At 42.7% G+C, this 20,856-nt stretch overlaps 1 protein-coding gene across 1 annotated transcript in view; it reads right to left on the bottom strand.

The window, feature by feature from the left end:
• CSMD2 (CUB and Sushi multiple domains 2) overlaps window positions 1-20,856 on the bottom strand; it is a 311,633-nt gene that overhangs the window by 130,979 nt on the left and 159,798 nt on the right. Inside the window, exons 11-13 of the mRNA XM_069802931.1 lie at window positions 15,642-15,745; window positions 11,304-11,416; window positions 3,077-3,259 (exon numbers count right to left, since the gene is read on the bottom strand). Coding sequence (XP_069659032.1) covers window positions 3,077-3,259; window positions 11,304-11,416; window positions 15,642-15,745 — 400 coding nt within the window. The remainder of the gene's footprint in view (window positions 1-3,076; window positions 3,260-11,303; window positions 11,417-15,641; window positions 15,746-20,856) is intronic.

Genomic DNA, 20,856 nt, shown 5'->3' with positions numbered 1-20,856 from the left:
CCCTACTATAACAGGAGTATGTTTAAACAGTAATTCCAACCATGTATTTGAAAGTTATGGCACTACTGAAACGCCCTGCTCCCCGAGTACGTCTATCCAGACTTTCATCATCATTCTCCCTGCAGTAACTGAACAACTCACCGGCTTCCCGTTATAGCTGTAATTATGGGCTGGTTCCCCATTCATAAGCTTAATAATCTCCTCAGCCACAGGTTAAGTGCAGACTTCAGTTTGACTATTATATCCCTTATGAGTTCCTACCATCAGAGCACAAACTTCATCTAAGTAGCACAATGATTTTCCTTCGGTAACATTTATCCGCATGACATCTCCTAAGCCCATTTTGCTGTCCTTCAAGACTTCAAGAAAACTGAACATAGCTCCGTATGAAAGCAACGGCTCGGGTTATCCTCGGTTATGAGAACTGCCTTAGCCTTTGACAGATATCACAGCTCTGTGACTTTGAAAATGCGAGTGTCAAGAGCGAGCAACGGTAACTACGAAGCTGATTCGAGCACTACGAGGTGCTGCAGAATAGGGAGAAAGAGAGGTCTTCAGTACCCAGTCATCACTGACACCCAGACACCCACGTTGCCAGAAGCAGACACCAAGCTCAGAGCACAGACAGATGGATGATTGCACTATCCCATCCCGCTACAGTACTACAGGTTCCCGGGCTCCAGTGTAGTCGTTTCAGGTATCTCAGCTCATCAGAGATAATCTGAATATACGCAGCAAGGCCAGGGATACCTTGCTTAGTAAGGGATTTGCAGGAGACACGTGCTAAGAAGGTCTTGCAAAGTTTCTCAAGTGCCCTACGTGCTCACCCTGGATAGTTAAGGGATGCAATGACAACAAAGAGGATGAAGATGGAAGGTCTGTTATCATGAAGGCACAGACAGTCACAAATTAAGAACCCATTGCAATAAGCAGATGCATTACTTAAATGGTTTGTGTTGCTCTGTCATCGAAGCCCCAGGAAATGAGTTCTCCACAATAAATTCTGTCTGCTCATAAATCATTTGCTCAGGACAGCAGGATGCACCATAGCACACTGTTTAATCTCCGTCTGCATTTGTCACGGATTTGCAGCCAGAATCAGAAGCACTGAATTGTTTGCATATTCCAACCAGCAGCACATAAATCAGGTTACCTTATTTTCCCACCTCATGCCCAATACATTTAATGGTCTCCCAACATTTACAGAGAGTTGTTACTAATCCCACTACAGATTTCATGCCAGGTTACACATTTTGTCATGTAACCTCTTCTGATTCATGCACACTAATATGATGCCATCTAGAATAAAGGCAGGGGAGTAAAGGTGTAGAGAGGGCTATGAAATACTTTTTCCACTACCTACACGTTGCCTTGTTGATTGAGAAATATCCAAAGCTGGAGGGCTGCAGAGAACAGAATACAATGGAATTACTGTAACTAAAAGATTCATGTCTGTGCTATGCTTTACATGGACTGCTGATTGGGCCTTCATTTGATGCCAGTATCTACCTACAAAAAAATAATCCTACTTTACTGGAAAGTCTCCTTTCTATACTACTGTGATCCAGTCCTCTCATACTGGGCACTAACTATGGGTTTAGTCTCACTGCAAACCATCAGCAAGAACCTCAACCAAGCCATCAGCTGTTCAAATTCATCTGAACTTCTGGGAAACGAAAAAAAAAAAAAAAAAAAAAGACACCCAACTCTGACGCTAAGCACAGAAACGGTTTAACATTCCCCACTTGAAAGATAACCAGGAAAACTCCATTTTCCTCATCAGCATTTTCAGCTGATTTGCTTACAGAGAAAACCAAGTAGGAAGGGAGTCATGGCATCTGGAAAAGGCAAAACTCACAAAGTAATTGCTTCCTTTCCCCAAATAGACATTCTCAAACGCTCGGAGCTTAAATTAGTGTTTGAAAAGAAAGGCACTTACTTGAAACTGGTTTCCCGCATTCTCCCCTACCTTGCCAGTGTAAGGACACTAAAGCCCCTGCTTCTCCCACAGGTCCTGAAGAACCCAGATCCAGCTCCAACGTAACGAGGGTTGCCCCCCCCAGCTGTGTAACCTCTCTGGTACAGATCAACTCCCCACACACTACAAATGACCATTTTGGACCGGAGTATCTAACACCAGCATACCTATTTATCTGCACAGTGAATACCCACTTCTAAAAAAGAACATTTCTGTTTTCTCTCTATCCATTTTCCACACACTTTTGTCCTCTGTTGCTCAACTGAATTTTCCTTCCCTATTTTTTTGTTTGATTCAGTCTCACTCCCCTAAACCATAGTATCTGTTCAAAAGGCACAAACTTTAACATACCCAACTAAATAGAGATGAGACAAAAAGAAGAGTTTGCTTGTCACCAATTGGGGAAAACATATATACTTTTGTGCATTTTGGTAATGCCCAAATACAACACTGTTTCGGAGTGAAGGTTCGGTCAAAATAAAGCAGATTGCCCAATGCGTCTTCAAAGGTCAGTGAGACCATTAAAACCCAATGGGGACTGTGCACGTAACGCCCATTTACATCTGAAAATTTGATCCTTAGTCACTACTGAGAGCATAATATCCTACTTCTGCTGAGAACTCATGCAACAATTTAAAAATTGAGGTCCAGCAGCAGGGAGCCTGAATATTGTCAGATAATGAAGGAAAATTAAATGGCCAAAAATAGAATCAAGTTTTAAATTATTTTTTTTGTGCGTGTCCGTGTCCATGCCTCCTGTCTCAGACACCAAAGCCCTACTTTCTCTCCAGAAGGGATTCTGAACCAGAATGCTGGGAGGACAGAGGGGTAGAGCAGAGAGAGCACACGGTCCCAGCACAAACCCAAATCTCCATCTGGACGCCAGTCCCTGCTGCACAGCCCTTCCCAGCTGAGAGAAGAGCCAAACCAAACTCTCCCCACAGCTTCGGTTAAGTGAAGCTGCAGCTTGGTGCCATCTCTGCCACCACAAGAACTTGTCCTATCCCAGGTACCAAGCACAGAGCACAAACACACTGGTTACGTGACCACCTCACCATACAACGAAGACATTTTAGAGCCGTCTCCTCACTGACTTACAAACACAAACTGGTTTCTGAGCAGACCACTGGCTACTCTTTTGGCAGGTAATTGTTTTCTGTCCCTTCAACTCAAAGGCAGGCTGGCACTCAAACTTCAAACTGTCCCCGTGGCGAAACGTGGATCCTTCTCTCCTGCCGTAGGCTGGGATCCCAGGATCACCGCAGCTCCCTTGGTCAATCTCTGGAGGGGAAAAAAAAAATAAAAAAATAAAGAAAACAAAAGTTGCATGGGGGAAGGCTCTGACACCGAGCTGGTGCAATACCTGGCATACATCTGCGCCACGTGCTGCTTGTCAGCGTTCTGGCAAAGACATCGCATCCCCGCATCGCCAGCGGCGCAGAACGCAGCCGAGATCTCTGTCCTAACACACAAATTTTACCACTGTCACTGAAAGGCCCACCCTAACAACCTCTCCTAACTGCTTCCTCATCCTTAAATTAATCACTACTAAATGGAAAATACAGCGATACCCAAGGAGATCCTACTCTGCATCTGCTTCAAGAACTTCTTTTGAAGCAGACAGACCCCATCTCACTAAACGGGACCAGGCCTTCAACTCCTTTGGCAAAGAGGATACAGTCGGGATGAATTTGCTGGATTGCCACGTCTGTCGTCTCTCCCTTCCCTTCCCACCCCCATTTCAATTTCTGCGTGTGGTCCCGAAGCAGACAGCTGACACCTTGTTGCACAGAAACATATAGTTAATCTCTTGCTGCACATGTATTTTGACTTCAAGTAAATCATGGACGCAATTTTCTGTTATCTTCTGCTCTGTACAATTTCATTTCAAAGGGCCCCCTGGTCTGTATCACTATTAGCTACAAAACGCCATTCCTTTACAGCCTCCTTAGCGCTCCCACATTATTTATCTGCTTCACATTCATCTCGTCTTCCACGTTCTCTCGTTTTTATCCCCATCATCTATGATCAGCCCCGCTGTCCTTTCTCCCCATTTTCAATTTCTTACACCAAATTGGAAACTTCTTTTATGACATTTTCTTTACAGAGGAAAAATCACATAATCTGAGATTTGCATTACTCCATCTAATATTCCAGTTTGGTTTGAATAACAACAAGCACCTCATTACTATTCTGACTTCAGGCAACTTCTATTCAAAATACACCTGTATCTAAGTCACAACAAGCACCTAGCTGCTGCTGCTGTATGCATCTTGAACTAAAAAGTCACTGCCAGGTAATGAAGCATCCCCAAAATAATTTAACATAAATTAATATTAATGTTAAAGTTTTCATGGAATCGGTTTCTTTTTTTGCCTGTCAGTGAAAAGAGTTTGGCAGGATTTACGTATCTTCCTGCAGACTTTGAAAACCCCAATGTTTAAGAATTGTACTTCCATATAAAAAGGACAAATAAAACAGAACAGTTTGGATATTAAAATAGCACTGAACTGTACATTACTCTCCAAAAAAAGGCAGGAGACAAATAGTGCAAATCATGAAACAAAATTCAGTTTTAAAACTCAAGAAATAGTGACAAGATCAAAGGGTAGCATGCTTATTTTAAATATGTATCATTACGTCCTGACAGAGACACGGGAAACTGATAACGCTTTCTGCTACGAGTCAACAGCCTTTAAAAGTTAATTTTTGTTACTCCTTTCCTTCCCACACCTTGAAGTCTTGAAATACAGCATTAGCACGTAACACTGATGGCAAGCTGTCCCGCAGGGTGCCTTTCACCCAGCGTCTCCAGTTCCTGCTATCACCGGAGCCTGCGATGTTGGGTGCCCTGGGGAAGGAAACGATGTGTGCCCCAGTACCACGCCGGTTCCTGACATTTGGTCAGAACGAGATGGACACTAACACGTGTCACTCCAGCCACCTCTTAAAACAAAGCGTTAAGTCATCTCCCAGCCCACCGACACGCGGAGCAGAACCGCCAGCACCTCTCAGGCTGCTCCTCCACGTTCAGAGGCTCTTCTTCCACTGGGAAGCAACAAAGCTCTTCGACACACAGACACGCACCATATTCCTGCCCACGCCAGACTCCAGCGAGGGAGGGAGCCCTGTCCTCCGAAGCTCAGGTCCAGCAAGGCTAAGGTTTCATCGCCAACCCGAAGAGCTTCCCTCTGCACGCATCGGGAGGGACGGTGGCCGCAGGACCTCCACCGAGGGGCTGCAGACAGCCGTGCCGAGCAGCTCCAGCTACCGCAGAAGCCAAAGGGAGCTACGAGCGTTCAGAATATTCATTGCTTTTGTAAAATGAGGACGTGCTCAGGCTACCAGATACTCAGAAAAAAATGCAGCCAAGCAAAGAAAAATAACTCCCTTTCGACCCTCTGCTGAGAAAGAATAAAGGTAACAGAGATGCTCTCGAGGACTGAGTGAATGCCCGCCCGCCCTCCCTCCCAGGGCTCCCCCCTCACTTGTGAGCTTGGGTAGTCCTTTTCTGTCACCCTGAATGAACCCAGCTGGAACATTTTTACAGAGAGAGTGAAATCACAGGTTTAAGAATGGGAGAGAAATGAAGAATTAGAGCTCATGTTTTCCACTATGCACACGATCTCCATGTTAGCAGCATGCAAACAAAGCTAGCACATTTTATTACAGCAGCGGGGTCAGAAAATGAAATTTCTGTCCTGAGAAAATCCCCTGGTTCCTACATTTCTTTTCATACAGAGTAAAATTCATGAAATATTTAGCTGAGCAGAAATTCCAAAAATGAGTGATTCAGAAATATCAAAACATGTTACTTCAATAAGACTGAAACATTTCTCCTGATGAATGTTTAAGTAAAATCACTTCCACATTAGAATAATAAAAGTCAAAACTAAACAAGAACATCTAAATCAAGTGTTTTGACATTATTTAAATGAAACAAGTTGACATGAATCTTTCAAAACTTCTCCATCAAATATTATATCACGCACATAAGATTTTGACAAAACAGCATTTTCTAACAGAAAATGTTTCACCAGAAATTTTTCATCAGCTATTTATGCTATTTGTCTGCTGGTGGTGGGTGGGGAAACTGGGTCCCTTTGCTCAGCGCAGAGGAGGCAGCCTACATTTCCAGAGTGACTCATGAGAGCAAGAACCTCTCTGCTCCTTTACACAGCTGCACAGAAACTCTGCAGGCACCCAAAATTTAGGCCGCTCTCTTCCTGGGGTTCCGTGGGAATTTCTGCTCCTGCCCGACTCGTCTGTGGAGGAAAACGAGGATTTTGGAGCTGCAAAAAAGCACTGCACTAGCAAAACTCCAGTTTCTGGAAAAAATACCCACAAGATGTGGGCTTTGTGAGCACTTAGGGGCCATACCTGAGGAAATCAGACAAACGTTACCCACAGTCAGAAAAGACCCTCAATTAAATACTGAATCTCACACGCATTATTTCATATGTATATTAACTTTGCTTAAACTAACGAAAGCTAATAGTCTCAGGTATGTATCTGAGGGAACAAGGACCAGGGTGTTGCTATTGCATTGTTCTTCTTGTTAACTCCAACAATGAGAAAAAAAGGATCTGAAGAGGAAACACGATGAGGAGGAGGGAATAAACTAAGCAGGAAAGGCCCTTTCTGCATACCTTTGCCACATTCCTCCCATCAAAACCACTGTTGCAAGGCAAATGCAGAAACTGAATCTAGCAGGCTCATTAGAACCCTGTGGCATAACATCAAATCACTGCCGCTAAGGTTTATACAAGACTTAAATACAAGTAACATGACCCCGAGCACGGTTCAGGTCAACACATCATAAGCTAAAAGCCTTCGTGTCTGTTGGTTCAGCAGTATTTCAGCGCTAGTGTTTTATGACATGAGTCAATACATTTAATGGAAAAGCAGAGTAGGAAAGATATAAGCACTGAGTTTTCTGACAGACTTCCACAGTCAACAATATTGGGGGGGTTAGGTAATGTAGAACCTAAAAAATTAAATAAATACGCGCATGTAATCAATGAAAACTACCTGCATGTTACCTGGGCTTCTCAGTGAAACCTGAGAGCATTTCACCAGACAAAACCAAAGACAGCACTCCACGCCAGGGAGCACAACCTCGGCTTCGAAAGCTAATTCTGAACAACAGCGGCATCAGAACTAGTTTCAGGTAGGTGTATTTTTTCCCCAAAGTCTCCTAGAATGACGCAACTTAAGACGTTGTTTGTTCTCATTTTGACGTATATGTACGAACACCTTTACATGCCACTTGCATGCAGACATCTATATAGAGAGTTCTGTATTTGCATAACATTCGTAAAAACAGATGTGGAAACCCAGCAAGCTCATCTGACCAAACACCTTGGGCAGCACCGATTTGATTATAACCAGAAAGGTCAGTAGAGGAAATCTTCAGGCTCCAGCTCTGCAGAGCTCCTAAGCCTCTTAGCACCATGGGGCTAAATTTCAGCTCTAAAGCTAACCACTCCAGAGCCAAACACTTAGTCAGCATTTCAACAACAATAAATATTGTTTAATCATCCCCTGCCTGCAGCACGCTGGTAGTTCAGAACATCAACCTCAGTCAGCTCTACCCAAACTAACCCAATTCCAACAGAAATCCAAACTAGATTAGTGTGTGTGTCTATAAATCTAGTTTTAATTTTAAATTATTACTTTATATTAACATATATAAATATAAATGTAAAACTAAATTAAAATCTGGCTTTGTTCTATTTTTTCATGTTTTAATATTTCTGTCTCTTACCGTAGAATTTTATACTATTGATTTACTTTTATACTATTGCTTGTAATAACATCAAGCTCATCAGTAACAGAAACATGTTTTTCCCCCACACCTCCCCTGCAGTAGAGACCAAGCATCTTCAGCCCACCAATGTGGAACATAACTGCAGAAGGATTGTGGGTGAGATTATGGGAGTCTGAATCCTCTTCAACGAACCCTAAATTTCTCAAGAACTTTTGAAAATGTTGCCTGAAAGAATTATTTATTCCCAGCCGTTACAAGGGGTTGACCTGGAAGCTTTCAAAGAACCGTATCGATGGCTGTGGAAGGCATCAGCTCTAAGGGGAAGGCATTCTCAGAACAAGTCATCTGAGATTAAAGGAAAGAAGGGAGAAAATAAGACCCAGGACCCCAGGAGGCTGTAAGCCCTCTCACAAGTCAAGCACTAAATTGCAGTATCAATCAGCTCGCTATAGTTGTGAGAAAGAAAAGACTTTTCCAGCAAAGTGGAGCTTAATATAAATTTCTTCTGACAAGCACTGGAAGTCCAAAAACATTGTTCACTATTATGAAAGAATGTCTGTTGGAAAGGATAAAAGTGGCTGCAGTTGAGACATTGGAGACTTACAAGTAATCTTCATGAACATTAATGAGCCAGATCCTCAGCTGGTAAAGGCTGACACAGCTTAATTGAAAATCAATGCTGTCACACTAATTTACACCCACTGAGCATTTGTTCCAAATGCATCCAATCTTGCAGTGCAGATTTGGAAAAACCTGAATCCAGATCCCTTGTGTTTTGTATACTCTTGCTGGTGCAAATATGCTTTCTCTTTACTTACAAGTGAAGCAAAAGGACCTGGTTGGCTCCCCTTTCTTAGGAATCCTACATTAAAAATTTGATGGCATATTGCCGCCCTCAGCATGTTCTTTCCAACAGGTCCTTGAATCTGTGCATCAATAAATCTCTTAGGCGTGACTGTTTCAGCAGTAGCAAACAGGCTTCATGATCGCATTACACTTAAAATGTACGCTAAAACTTACAGGTTTTAGGATAGATGGCTATTTAAACATACTCTATAAGCAATACTCTGCCCTTCTATTAGGCAGATTTTTGGTCTTGACTTTATATAGCTCCATTAGCTGTAATTTTCATCTCACAATTAGGAAGAAGCGTGGCCATAAAACTGATACTGAAACTTGTTAGTAAGTTGCATATAATTTCATAACGTATTTGGCAAGTGCTAATTGCCTCTTACTTAAACGTCCCTTGCTTTGTAACTCAAAGTATTTGCAAAAACTAAAAGTTTTATGGACCTGGCTGACTGGAGGTTAGCTTAACCTCAGGACAGCGCCAGCATGGACCTTAGGCATGGAGCATTTTTCTTTGTTCATGCACACATCCATTTTGCAAGGTCAGTAAGCTGCTGTACAAAGACTGCAGAGATGCCCAGAAAAAAGAGAAAAGATTTGAACGATAGGCAGAGAGCAGCCTCTACTTCTAACACACACAAAGCAGAGACACTCCCCACGGAAGGGTCCTTCCTTCAAGGCCCATCAGGGGACACAGCAGAGCCAGAACACTCCCTTTTTTTTATTCCTCTAGGAGGTTATGGACATAAAGTACAGCAAAATAGGCAGCAGCTGTGCAGGGAAAGCTGATGAGTAGGGAAGGGAGAAGCACATTTGACATTAGAAGCTCCATACAACAGGCTTCCAAAGCATGAATGATAATGGTGATCCCCAAACCAACTGGTGAGGTCACAGGGAGCAAGAGCAGCTCAGCCTTGCCATAGATCAAGCTACCAATAACATCGAAGCAAGTCAGAGGAGGAAGAAGTCAAGCTCCTTATAGATCCAAAGTTCACAGAAGATGAACAACAGTGTAAGGAAGTCCCTAGATCATGTACTTTGCAACTTTATGTGCTATGCTATGGGGTAAACATAAGATCTATCAAGAGACTGAAAGAATACGTCCAGATCGCCCTTTGGATGAGATTAACAAACCAGGCAGGATCCCAAAGCAGAGCTGGAGAGCGCTTTCGCCCATCCGCAGCTGGCAGGTAGGGCTGCAGCAGCACTCTCTGCCAGGCTGCCAAGAATCAACCGCAGACAAGCGTGGCAGGAGACAGACATCACAGCTACCGCAGAGAGCAAGCTCGCAGGCTGGTACAGTCACAGCAAGTAAGACCGAAATAGTACTGCTAAGATGCTTCCTAGACAATCAGGCTGGATTTGCCTTTTCCTTCTTTCAATTCCATTGTCTCTTATCTATGATTCTCTATGACTTTTCTGCTGACCTGGTCCTGCAATCCTGCAAAGACTCCAGCATCACGACCCAGTGCCCCCTTCAATGTACTGTTCAGCCTGCCTGGACATACTGGCATTTAGTCCAGCTGGGTTTTCTGGCAGGTCAGGTCCCTTCAGGCTCCTAACTGCTGTTACTTTAGCATCAATCAGCAGCACTACTATGGGCAGGTCCTGGCCTGAACACAATATGACACTTCCCTGAAACACGGTAAGTCCCAGAGAAACACTTTTAAAAATGAATGAACGCTAATGTGCATTTAGGGCCCTTGAAAGACACAGATTTAAATGTTACTGCTGATGTCAGTGGAAGCTGCCAGTACTCGGACATTTCAGGAGCAGCCCCCACGTCTAGATGAAGATTTGCGTGCCTACTTTTAGGCACCAGAGCCGAAAGAGTAAGCCATCGCTGGTATCAGCAGGTCACAGAGAAAACCGAAAGGCGTTCAAGTGCTTTGAAAAGAGATTCAAGATGACAACAATACCAAAAAGAAGCTGACATCTAAGTGGAAGTATTCCTGTGTGTCTGCGCTGGCAGCTGCATCACGGAAACAAGCTCCCCCTCCGCAGGCATGAGGCTATCGGACGGAGGACGGTCTTCAGAGCAGCGCTTGCAGAGGAAGCTAAGGACCCTACGTGCCCACACCAAATGTAGAGACACGAGATGAAGATTTCTGGAAAAATCTAAAAACATCTCAGACACTTAGGAATCTAAGAAAAGCTTCAGCTGGAATCAGCAGTCACTTACACAGGTTAAAAGGAATACTTTTCCATCACACTTTCTCTAACTTTGCAAATACCTACAGCAACAGTAAACACAGAAGCTTATGACAGACTTCAGCATTCACATCCTAATGCATTTCATGAGTTTCTTTTGAAAAATCCCAGCATTAAGTTTTATTGCATTTGTAATACTCCAGATTAATCAAAGTTTAAAGTAGTTGATACCACTAATCTACTAGAACCATTGATTACTTGATCTCATTTTCTTCTGCAGACACAGTCTGTTGCCATCAGCTCAAATTCACCAACTCTTTTCCATCAAAGCAAATGAAATGGCAATGAAACATTACCCACCCAGTCTGCTTTCATGGAAAAGAAATCATGAAAGCTGTTCTTATTGGAGCAAAGCTTCAGTTTTAAGAAAAAAAATCTGCAGAGCTTCAATATATTTAGAGAAGCTTCTCTCTCCCTATTCTCCCAAACAACTGTACCCATCTCATCCCTGATCCTTTTAAAACAGGTAAATTCAGAGATACACACTTGGATTACCTTCATATGTTGCTTTGAATCCCAGCAAGTTGCTGACACTATCCGTCTGGAAGAGGAGCCACATCTGGTGGTGTGTGCTAACGATAAGATCAGGGACTGTGGTGCCTGTCAAGCTGTAAGAATAAATAAGAACAAGTAAACAGCCTGTATGTCTCCCCAAACTTATTTTCCCACCAAAATAAAGGCCACATATACTTCTGTAGGAGCAGAAAATAACAAAAGCAATGCCAACACAACTAAGAATAACCCCCAAAGAGAACACTGTCCAAAAGCCTGAGGGATCTTCAAGACTGACGAGCCTCTCAGTATGTTTCTGCGTACTACCTAAACAGTGAGTCTTCCACTGTAGTTGAGGGCCTGCAAGTTATTACCATCACTATAATAATTACAATTCAGTACCATTATTACAATATATTATCTAGCATCAATAGCAACAGTTTCCTTTCTCACTGAAGCAAAACATAAGCAAACAAATAAAATTCCCAGAGCCCATACCGGTGACTGAATCCTCTTAACTGCATTTAGAGTATTTTCTAGTATTACAAAAAGTTACTTGCAACACATTCTCTGCTGCATTTCTATCCTGACAGAGAAGTTGCCACAAAGATCTCAAAAAAGCCCTGGAAGACAAGGCACGAGCCCCAGTCTGCTGAATGCCCTGTAAGCCCTTGAAAAGTGCTACTAATCCAGGCAGCGCGGGATGATCAGGACATTGCCTACCCTTCAAGGATACTCCTAGAAGAGCTGAAGAGATTTAGAAAAATGTCACCAATATATCTGTATTAATGAGCCATGGGCAGCTCATTCAGCCTTTGGGATTAATCACCTCGTTGTGGTTCAACACAGCTTTAGAGTTTTATCCCCCACCCACACAAGCACCAGTGTAGGCACTTACACATGCAGAAATGCCTGCTTTGAGCACAGCTCCTTCCCTTCCCTCTGCTTCTGAAAACAGAGTAACAGTGCGTGGGAAGGGATCATTACTACAGGAGTATGAGTGTTATGTTGCCTGTCTTAGTGGCAGTGTTTAATGTTGTTGTTATACTATTTCTGCTAAGGTATCGTCTGTGATAAATTTATAAATTACCTTAAGTGCAGCTACTGCAGGTGGATAGGTATTCTTTTTTCTGTAGTGTTTGCTTAAATCTAAATACATACATATGTATAGATATGGCTTCTGCCTGGCACCGTTCTCAAGTACAATAGCAGCACCTGAAAGACTTCTTGATAAAATTGATCCCCAAGCTCTCAAGGCAGAATTACTGCAAACCAACACTGCAAGGGAATAAACCCAGCAGCTGTGTGTTGATAGCATCCTGTGAATAAATGTAACTTGCAACCTCCAGGCATAATTGTTGCAATTCCCAGTTTCCTGGGTAATCGGAGACAGTATGGCTGATCTGCCAATTACTGTTTGTTTAGAGTGAAGCCAAATGACTGCTTGAAGGGTTGTGCTACTTCTGCTACTTCCTTGACATTCTTAACACAGGCTACCTGCCGAGTGCCAGATTCTTTCCAATAGCCTTACAGGTACCTAACGTTGTAAATGGGACCAACCTTGCCAGACACGTAACTCTCCTCCCCATCCCAGAGACGTTCACCAGTCACACATGCACCAGGGGCTACCGTAACACCCGAAACCAGTCACTGCTCAAGGTTCGGCCACGGAATCTGGAGCCTGTTTTTCTTTGAAATGACATTCATATCCCCCAAGCCCATCAAAGCTCTCCCAGTTCCGCCCCCACCTTTGCTCTCTTATTGCTTTGACCTGCATCAGAAATTTTATTGATCCCAGGGTGCTGGTAAATGAAGAAGTAATCTTGTTTTAATGAGTGGTTTGCATCCAGAAAGTTTGATGGAGAGTGCAGAAGAAGCACTATTGTTGATTCTTCTCAAGTTATTTAAGCAGCAGACAGGCAGGAACGAGGAACACACCAAGAGAAAAACCTTTAGAAAAAGGCGCTTCAAAGGTTTTTGCATGCTTTCCCATTCCACCTTCACAAGCTGAATTGATTTGGGTGCTTGTTACTTTAGGGAATAAAATCCTTTCTGCAAGTCAGAAAGCTCAGCCTAACAATCTGTTATGTTCTCCAAGATGCATTTTACAGGGATGAGATGAGACTGGAGACAAGTGGTCCTTCATACCTCAGTTTGGGATAACATCTGCTGCTATGCAAGTTGATTCAAATCTATTTCTCAATTTGAAAGGCTGCAAGACCGAGTTCCTCTTGAATAGCCGAGAATAAATGAAGAGTAGTAAGAAAACTGAACTCCTACCTTTGACAGGGTTAGGTTTCTGCATGTTGATTCCCCCAAAAAACCTACAGCTTGTATCCAATGGATATACCCCATACATGAATTCATCTGACAGTAGGTAAGAGGGCAGAAAACACTGAGAAAAGTTGTCCATGGACTTTCAACCATATTCATTACAAATGGAGTATTTCTGTGGTCTTCACACCTCTCTCACATTTCATTAGTTTTCAACTTATCCTCCCAGATTAAAAATTAAAAAAAAAATTTATAAAAAAAAAATCTCCCTGTTAGGATTACCATCAGCAATTTAATGGAAAGTTCTCTTGCACTGGGAGAAGATACCAGATGCTACACTGTGTGCAGACAGTCTCAGACATTCCAAATTTGCATTAGCAAGGTGTTGAGTAGCTAATACAGAGTGAGAAAACGTGGAATGATTAAAATCAAATCTAGGAAAATCTTCATGGGCTTTAGGCAAACAAAAAGGGATAGGAAGGAGAAATCATTTCAGCAAGTTATTGCAAACTACTCCCCTGGCAGTAATTTGCACATTTTGACCAATCAGCTGTGAAATGTTCTGTGACACTTTAATTACAAACAATTTTGCAATCATCAGACTTTACATTTATATACATCGCAGGTTAGAGTTCCTGACCTAAGTATCGCTGGTGTTCACGTTCTGAAAAGAAATTTATAGGGAAACGAATCTCACAGAAACAGAGGTTTCGGAAAGACAAGGAAACATTAACATAAGTGAGAATGGAGTGGGAGGCTGATTCATGTGGAAAAACAAGCGAAGAGGAAGAATTAAAAAACGCAATATGAAATACTCTCTACCAGTTGGAAAGAGTACAACAGCTTTGCTAGAGTAGCTTTTGGAGAGTTGTTTGCTCTCATACATTTTTGATTAGATAGAAAAGAAGGGAGTCTTTCAAGACACTAAACCTGGATGCTGGTGGCCCTGGTTCCACCACCCCGTTCACCACTTCAAATATTCCTTCTGAAAGGTGACTTTTCGCTGCTTCTGCTCCACTACCTGGCCTTGCAAGTGCCCTCAAGACATTTGAGACTTTGACAAACACCACCCGGCTTACATCTTCACTCGTAAGAGGCAAATGATACTCCAACATGGCAAGAAGCCACCCTTTCAGAAGCGGTCAGGACCTGAACGCAGTCAGGGGGCATGACGGAGCTCTAGAATATGGAGCAAAACACGTGTAGGTGCTCAAAGCTGACCCGAAGTCAGGAAGTTCAGGCAAGCAGCACGCTTTTGCATTAGAATAGTTCTATACAGGACTCACGATTTGCTCTGCTCCAGCATGGTTGGATTGGCCCTGTACTGGTCCGATGTCCTTTCTTCGTAATTAAAATTGGGGAGTAAAGGCGGGGGAGAACAAAACAAAAAACAAACAAAAAACAACCCCAAACAGCCAAAACACCCCCAAAAACGTATTTAGATGGGGAACACTGATACAGGAAGACCTGGAAGGAAAGTAGGACTATCCACAATGTTTCCTCCACTCCATAGAACATCTTATCTGCAAATTAAAGGGTGTCAATTGAGGGGGACCAATTCTCAGCCTTGAAGCAGCATGTCTTGTCACTTACACAAACGCACACTGGGTGTAAAACGCTCAGGATGTCACTCAAAGATAATGGATTTACAGCCACTTTGCATTGCTAAAAATGACTGAACAAGAAGGACAGCACAGGAGAAAGAGATCCAAACGGTTCTCAGTTTCTACCCGATTTGCGTTTACTCTTGTATCCGAACTTTAATCCTGTTTGCTCAGCTCCCTGAACAGCCTCAGCCTCTCTCTAAGGGGCCCCAACGAAGGCAGTTCAAGAGAAGCGAAGCAAAGAGGTAACAGCCCTTCTGTCAGCTGAAGCCTAAGAGAATGTGATTGAAGGAAGAACACACCAAGAAGAGTCAGCTCCACCAAAAATGACAAAGAGCAGATAAACCATCCAGTAAGGTACAGCAAGCAGACTGGGACTCCTTCATCCAAACACATCAGCTACATTTTGTCAGGCAAAACTTAGGTCTGGATTTCTCACAGGGACAAAGGACATGCTACTTACACGTAAAGCACAGTTTTCTGGTCTCCGACTTGTCCTCCATCACCCACTGTCAGAGTGTCATATCCTCTTTCTAGTTCAAATTCTTCAAAGGTGAGTTTGATAACCTGGCAAAGATGCAGCATGTTAATATGAATCAACTGCCAAGGTAGCTAGCAGATCCTCTTGTCTTGTTTATTTATCTGTTTGTCTATTGAGGAGCAAGTTATAAGAGCATTAATATCTTCAGGACATCACCGAAGGTGACCATCCTCACTTTTTATAGCACTGTAGCGCTTCTTTCCAGACAGATTGAGTTCTTACTGAAATTACCTCTCAGATTTTTCTGCTTTATCTATTGATTTTCTAGATGACTTTATTGATAAAGATATGTGTGTTGGGATTTCAGCATGCTTTTTTCCCCACCAGGTACTGCTACCCTTTCTTTCATAAACCTGAGATTATGGTGATGGATTTGAATGTGCATATAGGCAGTGTGTTTGTTACACATGGTGCAAGCGGAGAGTCCTTCTTTTGCTCTATGTTGCTCAGAAAGTTCCCCTGGTTTTCAGAAGGTTCTGTCAGACCAAGAAAGGCTTTATGTGAATTACCACGGGGGTAGCTCAAGGAAATTGTCTCAAGCTGTCTGCAAACACAATCATCATTATGTCTGTCCACAGCTGTTTGTTCCCTGTGTTTTCTCTCCTGCTCTATCCAAACCTTCCAGCCCCACTTGATTTACGCAGCCTCCATGTATCATTTAGGAGCAGAAGTCCCATAGAAGTCGAGAAGTTTGTGTTCCAAGTCTCTCAGCTGCTTTTGAAGTCTCTTATTTGAAAATAACTCAAAATTACAAGGTGACTTAGGGGACAAAAGTCCTTAATCCAGCCTCGGACACGGTGAACAAACAAAAAAGGAAGAGAGCTTAATTTACAGAAGTGCTTTACTTGTCCACAACACCAGGAAAAAAAAAAAAAAAAAAAAAATCAATTGGAACTTTGTTTCTTGGAGCTTTTTAACTGACCGGATCCAGGAAAGCACATAAACACTTGAATGTATCCAGACCTTTGTACCCTGTAAATACATTCAATTTCCTAATTTTTAAACAGACTAAATCACCAAATTTAGTTTCACACTAATTTTTGCTATTTCACACAACACAGAAGTTATCAAAAGTAATTAACGAGAAGGACCTACATGCGTGCCAAGGACCACAGACACATGATGCCACTCTACACCTCTTGACTTGGGGCAAAGAAGCGAGGCACAGAAAAACCAAAATCTTTTGTCTTGTAATTTCTTGCCTATTATAAAAGCAGCATCTCCTGCACACACTTGAGCATGTGTGCAATCACAGCGGGATAAAAGCCGCGAAGTTAAACCCAAAAGCAATAATTAACTGTGTTATGTTTAATGCAAGCGTGCCTCTACAGCCTCTTCAAGGCTTGTATGGACTCTCTAGGAAGCTGACATCATTCTTCTGTCAAATGCCACTCACCTTCAACCCCTTAAGAAAACACTGGTTAGTGATATGTTGAATGGCTTGAGTGTTCTTTAAAAAATAATGGGTGTATATATAGCTTAGACTGAACTGTCATGTGCTACCCTCTTCTACATACTTTTTAAATGCATAGAAAAGCAAATTAGATATTTTAGCCATGACATTCTGAAAATAGGTTATTACCCACAACCCCCAGGATTGTGAAACAGGAGCCTGTGTGATACTTGATAGAAGTCTGGAACCATTAATTTTAGTGGTAGAACCAAAATATTAACCTGTGCAGATTATTATTAAACCATGTAATGATGGAATAATGTAATTAATACAAAGAACACAGTGCTGTAAAACGGCACACATCATTAGTTAAATCAGTCATTCAGGTAAACTGCATTCTAAGGAGCCTGACCCTAATTAAATAACTAATTACATTCTAGTATACTGAAGACTATAACCTTGTGGCACAGGAACAGGATGCTGAATACAATATTTATTTATCCATTTTCCTATTTTCTTTTTGGTCTGAAAGCTGGAAATTATTTAATGATTCATTAACCAACAAGAGGCCTACCAGCACACACAAATACACGGATGACACAAAACCTCAATTTTAAGCTGAAGTGACAGGAAGCAATTAGCGAAGTCAAGAAAATAGGCTGGAATGACACCTGATTCTAAGGCTTCGTACTGCAAAGCGATCTGAAGTGCCGTCACATTCATAGGAAAAAAACACAATAATTCTCTCCATGGAGAACAGCACCTCTTGCAGTTACATTCAAGTGCTTTACAAGCACACATTACTCATTTCCCCCCCCTGCCTGTTCTCCCCAGTCTCAAGCATCTATCTTCATTTGGGATGAATCATCCCCTGGAGGGGCCCATCTCTCTCCACCGATGACACAAGAGGCTTGGACAGAGCTTTATTTGGCTAGCTGGACTCCAGGTGAGAATATGCTCCCGAGAAATATCAACCAGTAACATCCATTATTTCGAGAAGGTTCAGAAATAGTTTTGATGCAAATTCGCCAATTATCATACGCATTTCTCAGTTCCCAAATGATTTATTTTTCCACTGTGGTTGAAATTAATTCCCATGGCACTGGCGACCAGCAAAAAACCTATATACCCTGAATATCCCCCAAATAGGTTTGATGTCACCCCCAGTATAGGAAATAATTCCAAGCTGTCAACTGAAGAGCACTCTGCCCTTAACACTGTTTATGTAGGTTTCTGAGCAAACTTCGAGGGGATTATGTAGCTCAGTGAATCTGGCTCACAGTTCTTTTCCAAATATAGAACAGATGACTTGCAAATGAGTTCTAAATTCAGCTCAGTGGTTTTCCCATCGCTCACATTAAAAGCTTCATATAACAGGACCTGATCCAAAGACCACTCAAGTCAATAAAAAGATTACCACTGACTTCAGCAGGCTTCAGCTCAGGCCCATAATGCTTTTTATCTTCAAAGTATTTTACAGGCATTTTAATTAATTCATTTTCAATCCTTCCCTCGCCCATGCTGGGGAATGTGCACTGATGAGATCATCCCCTTTGCAGTGTGAGTCAGGGAGGTGAATTCTCCAATTTAGCAACATGTTTCTAACATGGGCTGTGCTTTAAGTAAGCGAGAGTTTTATGTGTACTTTTCAGAGGCAGCGCTACGTGACTTGTTAGGTAGGAATACCAGTGACCCAGCTGGCATTAAAACTCATGCAACCAGCAACTCCCAGTGCTATACTGGATTATGCACGTGAGCCGCTGAATCAGCCTACGCAGCCAGCCTCGCGAGCTGTTTGCTGGACAAAAGAAACCGTCCGTCCCAGTGAATCTACTTGCCTTTTTGTATTTTTACCAATCAGATATGGTTCTGCCTGCACAACTTTGGTTTCTGGAGCCTTAACGAACTCTTTAAACAGCACAAAACACTAAGGGCAGTTGATTTGTTTCCACTGTTTCCCATCCTCCTGAGGAGTGCCAGAAGGAAGCCTGTGCCTCGCCTGGGCTCCCGGACCACGCGGAGCCTCCCCTGCCATTCCCGCAGAGGAACGGCATCAGGCTGCGGCTCTGAACAGCAGCTCAAATTAATACGAGCAGGCAAAGCACCGCACGAGCAACGAGCAGGCACAGCAGTGGCTTTGCCAAAACAATTAGTGCATTCCTCTCGACCCTCCCTGCTTCAAAGAGTTGGAGAATTTCTCCCTACCTGTAAATTATGCTTCCAGGATGAAATACCCAGAATCCAGAAACCCTTTATAAACTGGTACTACTAATTAACTCTTCATCACTTCAAAGAAAAAGAACATGGCAGTCTCTTTACACACTTAATACAAGCTGCTGATTTGACCAATCCATCCTTATTTCAGTTGTGCTACATCTCTTTACAGTATGTAATGTTGCAGTCCATGGAGCACAAACTACAGTTTCTTGTGGTACTGAATCTCTGCTCCAAGTTGGTAAGCCTTGAAATTAATGGATTTTACCAGTTTCAATCACCTCTATGATTTATGAAAGCTGAGGATCAGGACTTGCAGACTCTGTTTGCTAATCAACAGTTTATTACTACTCCAGTTTAAAAGCTGAGAAAGAAACTAACAGAAATTCACAAAGACAGTTAGTTTTGAAAAATGAGACAGTCTGCCCAGGAAGCTTACAAAAGGAGAAGCTTGCCCTATCACACTGCTGAAGGAAAAGCAGAAAAAGTTTGTGCACGAGGCTGGCAGAAAAGCAAATAAACAGAGCTGAAGATTAGACTCTGAATATTCAACACGAAAGCAATGTGACAAAGGGTCAATAAACAGTGGATATGGCCCATAAGTATCTCTTGACAATTGATTGCCATCTCCTCCTTCGTAATTTGCACTGGAAAACCCAAATGGAAGCGTTAGCCTACATAACACCCAGGGCACGTTGACATCTAGCTCACTACAAATCCTTTCCACGCACACACGGACTATTTTATATACATGAAAACTGGATTTTGCTGATCTTTGAAAGACAAAGATGCACAAAAATAAAGATACGTATAATACATGTACCACAGCCTAAGGTGCTGATGTATTTGCTATAACCTGTCCATGCACAGGCAATGTATACCCAAGGGTCTGCAGGCCACAGCTGACACTTGAGCAGTAATAGCTGCTGTTACATGTGGTCTGTTCTCCACTTGCACATTACCCTGATGAAGGAGAACCTCCTGGGTCTGATTAACGAGTAAATCACTCCTAATAAATCAGCACTGAAAAATATCCTGATTCCACACTCTAGTTTCCCAGAATTTAGGTCATTACTACGTTCCTATGCAGCCAAACCAAGATATCCGCTGGATGAAATGACCAGCTAATGACAGCCCTTTAAATACAAACTCATTCTGAAATTGGAACGTAGGAATACTCCTCATTAAAATCATAATCCACCAGTGATCTGCACTTATTAAAGGCTTGAACCGAGGTCAATGAGGAGAGAGAAGCAGAACTCAACAGGCTCTTCAGCCAGCCCCGGCTCTAGCTGCCCTGCCGTGGGCAAGCGCCCCGGAGGCAGGCGAAGCGCTGGAGGTGAGAACACAAGATGCCATCCCACCGGCGGCAGCGAGCAGGCTACAGCTGTGGATGGTTGCCAGCGTTTCTACAGACCGTAACGACTTCTAGCAAAAGATGAGATCCTGGGATACCAAAACGCTCGCGAACTGCCTTCCTCGGATCAGCGGCAGAAGGCAGAGTGCCAACACGCAGGACTGTCTAGAGGC

The sequence above is a fragment of the Haliaeetus albicilla genome, chromosome 16 (genome assembly GCF_947461875.1).
Source record: "Haliaeetus albicilla chromosome 16, bHalAlb1.1, whole genome shotgun sequence".
NCBI classification, from domain to species: Eukaryota; Metazoa; Chordata; class Aves; order Accipitriformes; family Accipitridae; genus Haliaeetus; species Haliaeetus albicilla.
Note: the sequence above shows the minus strand (reverse complement) of the source record. Positions and strands in the feature narration are given on the sequence as shown.